A 13,550-nucleotide genomic window follows, 5' to 3' on the forward strand; every position below is an offset into this window, starting at 1 on the left:
TCCTCATTATAGCCAATATCATGTTATAATTATATCTAGGCATGAAAAAAGCATAACACAACAGCACGCACATACATACACACATACAACATGCAGTGCTGGGTAGAGTGCACTGAGGAAAATATACAATGTGTACAAGACACAGTTTGCGTTGCTATCGAGCTTTCCAATCTTGGATCATGATCGCAGAGGAGAAGTAAAGCTGTACCGGAAGAGATTTCACTATACCTCCCTATAACAGGTTTGATCAACTATGTTTTTCTTTGTTTGGAAATCACAAAACTTATCTTGTTACAGCAGTTATTTCTCAAGAGCCAGTCTCGCTACAAGAGTAGCGTTTCACATAGACTTGGGTGGAAGAAAATTTGGGACCACGAAAGTTTCCTCGTAAACGGATTTCTAGTTATAGCCAGTGTTCATTATCTCGAGTTTCCCCTGTACTAACATTGACTAGCTCTAAAGGAAAATGACATTGGGTGCTATTGGTTCTTATGAGGATTGGGCCTGTGCGTTACCTGTAGTACTGTCGATTTTGATACAAGGACTACAAAATAGCATTATATCTTTAATGCCATCCAGCAACATGGATAGGTCAGATGAGGTAATTACCAAACATGTACACCTATAATCCTGTGGTATTTCTTTCATTATCTATGGCATCTATATTATACTGATTTCATGCATGCATAATTTATTATAATGCTGAAAGTAAACTAAAATATCACTGTGATCAGATACATGTAGTTTAATATTATCTTAATCCATGATACAGGATGAAATATAATATAATGAATAAGTGGTTTACCATTATCCCTGTACAATGAACACACCATATACAATAATTGGCAAGTTGCCTTGTCTTAAAGCGGAAAACAAATGAGAAACAAGACAAGCAACACAGACAAGCAACTGTCAAGACTTACTACAATAAAATGTTTCTTGGAGCAGCATTGCATATTTCACCTGTACAATAACCACACAATCATAAAGGGAAATGAAACCCAAATACCCATGTGGATTGAGTGAATGCAGCAACACATCAACCAAGGGTGAGGAATATATGACAATCCATTCGGTACTTAATAAAGACTTCTACAATTCCTGACGTCAGATACAGAAAACAATCTAAAGAAAACAAAGAGAATTCCAATTTTTTTTATTTTTTTAAATGAAAAGTACACATTTCCTCAATTGGTTACTGACATGGTGAACGTTAAGGGCAATGTCATTTCCCCTCCTTTCTGAAAGAGGTACATGTCAAGTGCTTTTTTTTTATCATACAAGAAAAGTGAAAATATGTTGAATTTTCTTTATATTTTCTTAGTATCATTTTCCATACATGACATCACAAAATACAGTCTTTCCAACAAGTGATGGCTGCAACAAATTTTTTAAAATTCCTTAATTCTTGAACAGATTGTCTGATTGTGTTTGCTAAAATTGCTGCACTCCCTCATTCACATATGTTTGGGTTTCCTTCTTTTTAAAGTCTTTACACTGCACATAAATGAAATTTGCATTGCAGGAGCATAAACACACATTAAATAGTCTCAACAGTAGTCTAATCATCCAGCCCAGATGTTGGGTTTGACAAAGTCACTTGAACATGCCCTAATACAGAAACAGAATGGAAGAAATTCAGAGGAACAGAATAGCATGCTGGCATAAAACCTGAATTCTTTATACAGTATTGAAAGTTTGCTATCACTTTTGTCCTGCTAAATGCTCCCCAATACATTTACTGTAATTCAGGAACAATATCAATTTGAACACACTTCACTACATGAGGGCACTCAAAAAAAAAAAAAAAAAAAGAGGAAAAATCAGTTTCTGTATTGCACTGCTACGCTGGATGTAAACTAGGTCATATATCCTTTAGTAAAATTCAATTTTGCATCTCTTCCCCCCCCCCCCAAAAAAAAAAACAACAGGGAGGTGGGGGAAATGACTTGAATCTTTTCTTTCCATTCCCACCCCCCCCCCCCCCCCGTCATAATTCATGATGATGTAGATTTTTCACAATGTGGCTGTTTCCCATGCATTGTTTTGTTGTTTGTTTGCTGTTACTGTTGTGTCACACAGAGAAAGACTGAGAGACTCTTACTGTGATGGAAAACAAAAAATACTATCAAAACATCGTTATAGCGCCCTCATTGGAAATGACTATACAAGTACTTGTGATCTCCAAATCCATGGGTGAAGCAGCGAGGGAGTTCGGTTTGGTCTGATGAGGTTAGACATCTCGTTACAACTCTATAGATGGAGTGCTTTGAAAGTGTTTCACTGCCTAATGATATTTTTACAGTCTTGATGCTGCTATGATCACGGTGAAGGAAATGAACAGGACTTTGGGTGCTCAAAATCCCAAACAGCTTTCAAATTCACATACATATAAACACATACAATAAAAGAACGTTGAGATAGAACCATTTCAGCTTTTGATGTTATGATAATGTCATAAAGCGAATAATATCTCCTAATATGACAAGGAAATTTGCACCACATGAGAATATGACTTTTGGGTACAACAAATGACCTAGCCAGCAACCTTCACTACTCAAACTTAAAATTCTCTCAGCATTCATTCAACAAACATTTACTTCTTGTTGTTCTAATTGTTATTGTTTCTCCATTTATGATGGCCTCTGCCACCATAAAAACGGTGACGCAAATGACATAGTTATCTTTACAGTGATGTAATTTTTCATAATATATGTAATTTTCCTATTCATTGGAGCCTGTTCACTGTTTTGCAAGATACTCTAAAAGGTTGTGACAGTCGGTTAAGGTGCCATACAACTACAGCCCGCTTTTTACGGCTATGCCGTCATTATCAAATATGAATCCTGTAAATTAACATCCGAGGGTGGCTGGCTTTATTGCTCCAGTGAAGAGGAATAAGCTCGTCCAGCTTGCATGAGATGTATTCATGATAACTGCTGCATCCTGCAAATATTTTCTCTTTCAGTGTCATCATCATCACCGCTCCTCATTGGTCTCAATTACAGAAGTTCTCCCTCCATCTTTTGCCTCATTGGTAATGGTAGGGTGACCTGAAGAGAAATCGGAGCCCCTTAAAGACAAAATAAATGATTCCCGCCATCATGAAAATCTTTTCCCGCCTGTCACGCCTTCCCTCAGCCTCTTCCAGGGATGCAACTTTGCTGGTCAGAAGGTAGACTCTCCTTTGTAGCTGCTCCCACTCCGCTAGCGGTGTGCTCTCTATCAGTGACGAGTTCCCATCGGCAAACTGCACACCGGAGTCTGTGTCCCCAGAAATTCTAGTGTTTCGGAAAGACCACAAAGAACATTTTCACACATAATAGATCACCACCTGCTCGTCAGAAGGGCCCTAGCATGACCCCAAAATCGAACTTTGGTTTGTGACATAATTAAACAGTATCTAAAGCTCTTTCATGTGATGTGTATTAACAGGCCACCATGGATTTGTGATTTTTATAGCGTGCAGGCCTTAGGGTCCACCTGCTGGGCAGGTGATGAGATGGCAAATTGATTGTGCCACATTTGAAGGTTTTTCATCTTTTATTCAGGGTTGAGAACATCAACACAATGTACATAAACATCAGGGACGTTCCATAGAGCTATTTCTGCCCGGCAAGATGCTAGTGTGTTACATGCATCTCAACAATGATGACAATTCCTAAATCATGGAAACTTTTGTCACCTTTTTTTCTTGGCATGAAGAGATAATTGATTTTACAAGAAGCTCCCAGAAAATTCAAGAGACTGCACAAATTTGGTTTCGTTTCATCTTTACTTCTCATATTGGATGTAACAGGATACATTTGATACATTAAGATGAGTGTTTTATTTTTTTTTTATTACAAAACTGAGGAGTATTCTCAGTTGTCAGCTAAACAACCAATGGACGAAAATGGTGGTTCCTTTTAAATACAGTATGTGAAAATGTAAATCCCACATTATTTAATCATTTTTATTCATTATCCAATTCTAGAAAAATCTATGTATTTTTTTTTTTTTTTTTTTTTTTTTTTTTTTTGGGTCCCCTTGCTATTACTGTATCTCTGAAAGTCAGCATGAATAAGGACTGGTTTTGTGCTACAGATCTCATATCTCACCACTTAAATCTAATGTCACCCACTTACCTGACTGCATTGTTGGCAGGCTTCTTCTTTGCAGCAGATTTTGCATCACCTACGGTGGGGAAGGAAATCTCATCCAGCGTCAGAGTTCGTGGGGGCGTTGTGAGACCAACATTAGTACCTGGGCAAAATGGAGGAAATACCACAAAATATATACAAATTAATAAACAAAATCCACAAACCTATAAAGTAACCTCAATCTCTTATCTATGATATGCATTTGCTTACACAAAATTGTTATTTTGTACACACAAACAATGCAAAGTTCTAAATCTTAGGAAAGATAAATCACATGGAGTACTGGCAGCATAGAGTTTTGTTTTTTCTTAATTCACAGTTTGTCTAAGTATGAGGGTCTTCCCCTTCAAATAACAGCATAGGTCTGCTTCAAGCTACTTTAAAACGAGGAATGTTCAGGTGCATTTTAATTTCGCCAATTTTGCGAGAGCCAAGATTCGCAAAACTGATATGCACGCGAAAGTTCCTGTCTACACTATATGCATTAAATGTTAGAGGCAACTCACGAAAATTTCATGACGCGAAAAAGGCCGTCGGCTCCAACGCACACAAAAATTTCATGCCATGAAAATATTGTTTTACAGTATCTCTTTTCTTCTTTTGAATATGTCTTTTGTCCATCTGATGAACTCTGATTTTTGACTGCACACAAATCTAGACCTAGATAATCAAAATAAATCATTCTGTCACAGCTTGTGACATGATGTTAATTTTTTTATTTCAACTCTGAACTTTGACTTTACTAGGTCTATTTCAATATCAATCAAATCAGAGATTTGCACTTAATTACTTCCATCTACTGAATTTAGATCATTTTCACAAATATTTTTGAATTATTGATTACTATAATATGTTTAAAAAATCCACATTACTTAAAGACAATGAGGCCTAATTCAAGTCATCATTGTACAGTCACCCACACAAAAGTTTAACTGTTTAATAAACTATCTAGAGTTAAACTTGATACAGAATCTGGTAACTATGAATTGGGATTCACAGACAGACACACGAACATTCCACCACACACACTGCAGAGTACAGGCACACACTGCAAAAGCTGTTATTTTCACATACAGACTAATATTCGCGAATGCAGAAGTAAAAAATATTTTGGCAAGATGTTGTTTTCGTGATTTGACAGGGAGGCTATTGCAAGTGCACTTATGCCTGTCTGTTAGCAATAATTCGCATGTTGTTAAATTCAAGGCCCAGCAATGGTTTGCGAAATTCACACAAATTTAACCCTCGCAAAAATTCTAGCTTTTACAGTATATCATGTAGACTGCACATACCTGGTTGTGGAAAAGGTGACATATTGTCAAGGTCCAAGTCCCGAGGGGTCTGCCTCACCCCAACATGCTGGTCGGAACCTGAAAGATTAAGGGTAAGTATATCCAGGACATGATTAATGCTAGCCTACTAGTACAATACATGTAGTTTGCTTTTCCATAAGACACAAAATTGATAACTTTGTTTTTCCTTGCATTATTGATAATTCAAATTTATTCCATTCGGTCATTAACGCACAGTACAGCCAGGGGTGTGCAAAAACGGAAATTATCATTACCATCATAATTGTCATCATAAACACCACCATATTAAGAGAATACTACTTACACTCACTTTGAACTTTTGCTCACCAGAAACAGGTAAGCATAGATTACCAAATAAAGATTTAATCTCACAAGTGAGATGCATCTGAAGTGTGAAACTGCTACGCACATATTCTCACAGCATGACAATCATGTGGTGAAATAGTAATTTCATGTCAGTTTCGATTTGACAAGGAGCACCGAAAAATTTCCCAATATGATCTAATGCAGCAGTTCTTAAATGTAAAGCAATATGTGAAATATTGAACATGTTTCTATAATTAAGGGCAGGAGAATCATTATTCATCTGTGACTCTGTATCTTATGCTTGTGTTACACAGAATACAGATTATTATGCACAATAAGGCAATAAAAAAAAGACAACTTTTAATTTCATCTAGCAGAATTTCTATAAGCAAAGAAAACATGACAAATGGAATGGATTAGAATGCAATATTGCTCACCTGCTATAAGAATCCTTTCTGGAACACTCATGGCATGGGCAGGGCTGTTCTCCATGTCAGTGCCAAGGTCAGGGGTTGGGGAAGGGGCAGAGTCCATGAAACCCGACTCTGGCTCCATACTTAGCCTTGGAGGCACCTGCACAAAATAGAACAATTTGCTTACGATAACATAATCTAGATTTTTTTTTTTTTTTTTTTTTTTGCCTACAATCACCTCCCTATGAAGATATCAAATTAATGCAAACTGCACTCTTAATGGTTACTTGTGATTTTCTGTAGACTTCTCACAAAGACCTTACAGCCATAAAGTAACAACATGGACTTGTAATCATTGCAACTCCTGGTATCATACAAACTTTTATCTTTAACCGAGGTGACAAAATCATCAAGGACTTGAGAGCACTTCCAAGACCCAGCACGCTACACATAAATCCCCACTGCACAACTTCTTGATGACTGGTGTAAAAAGACATTTGTTATGTAACCATTGTGCCTGTCTGGTCATAAACAGTTTTGGAAGGAAAAATCAATCTTTTTGAATTTCAAAAGTTCAAAATAAAAAAACAAAACAAAAAAAACACACACACACACACATCTTTCAGTGGGGGAGATAATTTAAGCTTCAGTGCATATGAATGAGGTAAAACGGAGCAAATTCTTCGTTACTAAGTATTTTATGATCGCTCACTGAATTGTAATGTTGTTTTGCATCATCTCCACTTGTTAGCATAACGCGCAGGGCACGCAGGGTAGTTCGGAATCATTGTGATTCATAGGCAGTGGTCTCTGTTGTTTGCAATGTGCCCTGTTTGACTAATTCTATATCCAGTACGGAAACAAAAAAATGGACAATGCAATTTTGATGCTTCACACATTACCGCGGGGTGCCAAAAAACATCAGGGGCCTGTTGCATAAAAGTTACTATTGCGGTAACTTTGCCATCCAATGGTAACTACCATGGTAACAATACTCAACAGCCAATCAAAATCAAGAATTCCATGGAAGTTACCATTGGATGGCAAAGTTACCATGATAGTAACTTTTATGCAATGGGCCCCAGGTGACCTGTTGAAATGAATCGGAAGCAATGCAAAATGGTGCTTGGTACTTCCCTTTTCTTCATGCAAACATGCCTTCTGTAGGGTTATATTTTGGTGGCTCTAGTCGGCTCACAAGGGAAGCATCCATGAACCTTGTACAATTATTCTCACATGGACATCTGCTAAGAGAGTCACAAGTATATGTCTGAAATTCCCGAAGAGGACACTCTGTCAGACCAGCCATACTGGCCCATGAATTACAATTCTTCTCTCCTGCCCCAAAACATCTGCACGCACTACCACACCTGCCCAGTTGGTTCCTTATGGAACGTTGAGCTGTAAGGCTACCCCAAGAGAACAAGGAGATTGTACCCAAAACATTCAGTGGCTGTAAAGATTACCCTGGGGGGTGTTTCATAAAGCTGTTCTTAAAGTTACGAACTACTTACGAGCGACTGGTGATCAGTTTTTGTGCTGAATTATGGAAATTCTGATAAGTATAGCACAGCACAACTGATCACCAGTCGCTCGTATGTTGTCCGTAACTTTAAGAACAGCTTTATGAAACACCCCCTGGAGTTTAAAATTGTACTCTCTACCCTGTTTGCTTTTTGTTTTTGTTTTTGTTTTTTCTCCTTTTTTTTTTTTTTTTTTTTTTTGGGGGGGGGGGGGGTATTTCAGACTGGGGTTACTGTACTTTTCCTTCCTCTGACTCACCTGCATCTTTCTGTTGACGTCTGTACTGAAGTCCGTGCTGTACTGCATGTGATGTAACTCATCCATCTCCTCTTGTAGCTGGTTAACGATGTTGCGATCTAGAGAGCCCATGGGGTCAAAGGTCACAATCTGTCTCACGGCAACATGCATCAAAAATGAAAACAATGAATGAAGCATTGGCGGTTGCTCAAAGCATGCACATTCTGTTAGCTGTGGCTGTTTTGCAGAAATAACATTGCATATCATCTATGGCATTAGACATGAATGTTGTGAAAATATCTTGATTTATTTTGTTTTGTGCTTTTGGGAAAGGGAAAAGGGGTGACTCAAAAATTCAACATACAGTAAAACTTGCTGAAGATAATTCATGCTTAAACCTTTACAAACAGATGTAAACATTCATAATTGGTTTTATCTTTTAACATTCAAATTCAATGTCCTCAAACAAAAAATGGTTTATGAATTGAAGACAAAAATTCGAAATTGAAATTGTTTGGTATGCGAGCAGCGAAGCAAGCATGAGATCAATGAGACTTTGCATGCAAGAGGATAAGCGCAAAGAAATTATAATTGGTGAAAAGTTGGCAATACAGTTGGACATGTACGTTGTATGCATATTGACATTTGAAAGTCATCTTAAAAGTTGAAAGGGTCATTTGGGCCATGGTGAATTAACTTTTTCAGGGCTGCCAGCTGCTCCAGACAAGAACAAAAACTAAAGAAAAAATGAATAAAAAAAAAAAAAAAAATTAATGTGAGCAAAAGTTGTACTCTGGTTCAAAATGCAAAAAGTACACATACCTAGTATGAACCATGCTTACCAATCATCAAATTTCAGACTTAACATGCAACAGCACAGGATCTTCTTATTAAAGATGAAGGAAACACATATACAGTGAAACTTGCATAAGTCGATCTTCTCGGGACTGAGCAAAACACATCGACTTAGGCGAGTTTCGACTTGTGCGTAAGTCGAAAAAAATCGACTTACAATTACACAACGCGTACACATGTATAATGTACATGTATGTTGTCTACTCTGGAGCCAAGAGCTGGAGCGGTGTGCCCGATATTTGCCCTTCAGCAAGACACTTTATCCACATTGAATATTACAGTTATTCATTTCCAAAATTAAGAGCAAACATCTGACATTTATTCTAGCATCTTGTGGAGCCGATTGTTACCGCTGTTCATTTCCAAAACTGAAGGCAAACATCCGTTTTTTGTTTTTTTTGGTGGCCCGGCGTGCGTTTTTGGTGACCCCGGTCGCATACTAACCATTCGCGAAATCATGATTCGATTCGCGAAAAGACTCCGCTAAGTATATAAGGCATAGATCGCTACACTCGGCAGGGGCGATACGTTGTCCTTTCACTCTCGCGTGAGTTCTTGCGTTACCTATCGTTAATGTCAACGAAACATCGTTGATTTGCGCTTGGGATCGTTACTCATCGTTGCTACAAACGTTAATTTTCCTGATCGTTAGTTTGCGCTAATAACGACTCGGGTGAATCCGCTTGCGTTAATGAAACGTTAATGTTTATTTTGACAGTGATTTATTACACAATAAAATCTTATTCGACTTAGGCACAGTGAATTCAATGGTTTTTCCGTGAAAGTGTTCTTGGAATTTCATCGACTTAGGCGAGTATTCGACTTAAAAAATTCGACTTGTGAGTGAATTAATACACGTAAGTCAATGGGGAAAAATCGGGACTTTTTAAAATCTTCGACTTGCGCGATTATTCGACATATGCGACGTTGACTTAGGCGAGTTTAACTGTATTGCACTATGCAATACTACACACACTAATCGGTCCGACAGTCTAGGACCAGTAAAATTCACTGTTGGACCAGTAACATTTTTAGGAATGGACCAGTAAAAACTGGAAAAACTGGGTACCTACTGGTATGAGAAACAGGTCGGACCAGCAGAAAAAAAAAAAAAAAAAAAATGAGCTGGTATGCAGCTCTGCACTATGTATCATTTCTTAAAGCAATCTTACTCTACTTTGGGATCAAATCTTGAACACAAATGTGAGTTACTAGTATGACTTGAGGATGAAATTAAGTCTCTACATTCTACTACAGTCCATTGCAGTTCCACTATCTCTACAGTTTGTACTGTTCATGCAAGTTTAACCCTAATCAGGCCGGGCTTTTTTGGCTATGCTAAACCGGAGGGGACAGATTCCGCCCCCAGCCCCCCCCCCCCCCCCATGATCTCGGTTATCAGTGGTGCGATCGCGACAAAATTTGGCATGCATGACACCCATGTCATAATCTACAAGACTGTGTCATAAAATTTTTTGAAACAATCAATTTTTAATTTTAATTAATTATGGAAATTATTAAAACTCAAGATCATATTTTAGCCTTGAATTAAAAGCATTGAGAGTCTACTTTTTGGCTTGTAAATCTGTTTTAGCATATTCAACAAATGTACATCACAAAAACTTCCAAAACTCATTTCAATTCTTATGTATTTTATTGTTTTCAGAATTTCTTACATGTGTGTACTTCTGTTTTTCAACTTTTGTTTTTTCTTTGTTTTTTTATTGGAAATTGTCACTGACCCTTTTCTACCATAATCAGCAAAAAATTAATCAATGAAAGTTACTAATTGTAAATATAATCAGGTTTTTATGACTTTCATGACAGAGCACTGTTTCCCATAGGAAATGTACACAGAATCACAAAATTGTGCCCGTTTTGGGGTGACATGTTATTAAAAAAATGGGCGTTGCTTCGAAAAGGTATGCGCAGACATTGCATATTTGGTCTCAAAAGTTGCGCGAGACTAGAATGAAGAAAGTCAAGAAGCCTCGTGACGAGGCCTTCTCGCATTACAGAATTATAGCACAAAACGTCGAGGGGGGGGGGGGCGGCGGATTCTGCCACCCCCGGCCCTGTTACGGTTAATGTAATACAATTTGAGTATCCAGAATGTAGAAAGGTCTGATTAATTTCTTAATCATTACTGAATTACTCACATTTATTAGTGTTCAAGACTTGATATAAGAATAGATACGCCTACTTTCTATGATACAGTATCATATTAAAATAAAAATGGAAATTTTTAGTGTGGATTTTTTTTTTTTGTCTGCAAATTTTGTGTGACAGAAAAGAGTGCAAAAATAAAACTAAAAGCTTACTTAATACTATATATTTGCTTGTTTATTAAATGAAGGTCTTGATTCCGCAGAATTAAAAACATGCATAAGTCATCTTTACCCTGCTGAGAATGAACAATAACTCATGCAAAAATATCCACTTTAACAGTAGGTTCTAGACAAATCTAGTGTTTCCTCCATCTTTAATAAGAAAATGTTTGCTGTTGAATTTTCTTTTTTCTGTTTAATCTGAACTTTGACTAGATCTACCAGTGAGCATTCTCTATTTTATACTCCTAGTCCTATTCTACAGATATGTTTCAACTATCAGTTGAAACTGTAGTTTGTAGCCTACAGAGTCAACATGACTCATAAAACTTTGTTCTTTACCAAATATTGAACTAAATTTTTGTTGTACGGGTACAGACGATAGTCCACCAGCGTTTGTCGGTCTTTATTTAAATCCTACTCTGATCCTCCAAAAACACTAGGTCTTAAGGGTGGGTGAGTGTGGTGTGTCAAATGGGGTTTTGACTTTTAATTCACACCATGATACCAATCAGTAGCAGTAGTTACTAGTACCAGTAGTACTAGTACTGCACTGCCACTGCGGATCCTAACTATACACAGCCCAGTCGCTGCTGTAGTAGCTCTTCGCACAGCGTATTAACAGCGTCTGGTCGGGCTATGCGGATCCTAGCCCGACCAGACGCTGTTAATACGCTACGCGAATACAGCGTCTGACCAACGAGCGGGCACCTACAAAGTGGGGAACCACAACACAACTACAAAACTTATGAAAATTCATACGTTCTTTATAAACAATGTACACATTACCAAACGTTACTCACCTTAAGTGCATGCTTGTATTACAGAAGGTTCGTAAGTCCATTGAGAGCCCTCGTGATAAGTCCGTGGAACCAAAAAAATGATACTTTCTGGCGGATTCCCTAACACCGTCAGGGTTCATCGTTGCAGAATTCAAAATGGCGCCTTGATCTCTGCGGAAATCTTTTGCGTGCGTGCGATGCGCTGCTTGAGTGTTGGTGTAGCAGCACGGTCGACAGCGCGACCTTTTGAAAGGGCATTCAGATCATGTGACCTCCCGGATATTGGAAATGGCCTGGCGCGCGTGAAAGACGATGTACCGTTCGTGAACCGTTCACACATGCTGCATATAACCATCATTTTAGGTAAGTTATTAAATCTAAATTTCAATATTCATAGCATAGATATGAAGTCTCATTATCATTTTGTTCGTCAGACGAGTTTGAAGTGACAAAAAAATGATCTAGGCTCCTAAAGTATCAAAATTCAATCCGATCGCATGCGATCGTTGGACCCTCTTCGTGTTTGGAGCTTCGTTGGTACAGCCCTGTCGCGCTACGTATGTACAGCGGCGACTGGGCTGTGTATAGTTATGCGGATCCATGATCAAGAGTGAGGACTCGGCTCAGCTCAGCAGTGAGGATCAGCACAAGAGGCTGGTGTAGACTGGTAAAACCATTGATATACCTCTCTAACTAGCTATAGCTAGGACTAGGAGTCGTCCTCTAACTTTAAATCAGGGTTAGTGGTAGTGCCAAGGACTGAGGAGTTCTCATCTTAATAATGTTAAAATAAATTTCAATCAGGATTCATGGTTGATAAGATAATAACGTTAAAATTAAACTTTCATACTGAGTAAATTAGGAGCTCTCAGTGAAGTAGATCTAGGCCTATTAACTAAGTAAAACCACCAATGATGTCCGAGTGTGGTGTGAAAAGTCACATTGGGATGACTCACAACAAATTGCATTTAAAATATTGCCTAAAAACACCAGAACTACTCGAAACGATTCGAGAAAAAAAAAATTGAGTGTAAGTAACAGCAAATACAGGTAGACCCTATCGTGCCTGTAGTCTGTGATCCTAGGCCTACGTAAATCTGCGCATGATTGCCTGTACACTACATGTATGTACAGGTAAGCCATAGTCCCATTCATTAAAAAATATGTCAGAAAAGGGTTACGTCCAAGGGTTTCCCCCCATTCATTGATGTTACAGCTATTAAAGAATAACAAATTATTTGAGATACCACATGAATCTGGTCACAACACTTGCCTGCAAGTTCGGCAAAGTCTGAACATCAACCCGCTCAAACTGAAAAGGAAAATACGAGCGAAATCGCCGAAACACAAGTCTTACCGACACACTGAGATCCAAACCGGCCGGCTAGATTTTCGATCCAGTACAAAAACCAAAGGTCACAAAAGTCTGTGTAAACCCCGACACACAGCCCGCGCAACGCGCGTGACGAATGTGTGAACCGTTATCGCCGCTAGTTAGTGCGTGTGTACGTCAATGGTGTGCACGTTCCTCCAAGGACTCTGATCCTCTGAAGAGTTCCATCGCAAAACGGGTTAACTCCATTCAATTTTAGATATTTGCAATTAAACTTGGTACAAAGAACGATATAAATTACAACAAAATTGTGGCATA

At 38.2% G+C, this 13,550-nt stretch overlaps 1 protein-coding gene across 1 annotated transcript; it reads right to left on the bottom strand.

Moving 5' to 3' along the window:
• Positions 1-3,031: 3,031 nt before the first annotated feature.
• LOC140239610 (mitochondrial fission factor-like) lies at positions 3,032-13,280 on the bottom strand. The gene is made up of 6 exons (XM_072319442.1): positions 13,257-13,280; positions 7,957-8,085; positions 6,199-6,334; positions 5,435-5,512; positions 4,128-4,245; positions 3,032-3,281 (listed from the first exon to the last, which is right to left on the bottom strand). Exons 2-6 carry the CDS (start codon positions 8,065-8,067, stop codon positions 3,032-3,034), a joined length of 693 nt encoding a protein of 230 aa, XP_072175543.1. The 5' UTR covers positions 8,068-8,085; positions 13,257-13,280.
• Between the last annotated feature and the right edge of the window lie 270 nt (positions 13,281-13,550).

This window comes from Diadema setosum, chromosome 16 (assembly GCF_964275005.1).
Source record: "Diadema setosum chromosome 16, eeDiaSeto1, whole genome shotgun sequence".
Taxonomy (NCBI): Eukaryota; Metazoa; Echinodermata; class Echinoidea; order Diadematoida; family Diadematidae; genus Diadema; species Diadema setosum.

Bases quoted from the DNA above. Each gene is read 5' to 3' on its own strand.
- LOC140239610 (XM_072319442.1), bottom strand. From the start codon at position 8,067: ATGGGCTCTCTAGATCGCAACATCGTTAACCAGCTACAAGAGGAGATG. The intron at 5,513-6,198 runs GTGAGCAATATT...TTAATCTTTCAG, and splicing joins AGAAAGGATTCTTATAGCAG to GTTCCGACCAGCATGTTGGG. The intron at 3,282-4,127 runs GTAAGTGGGTGA...CCGAAACACTAG, and splicing joins CCTGCCAACAATGCAGTCAG to AATTTCTGGGGACACAGACT.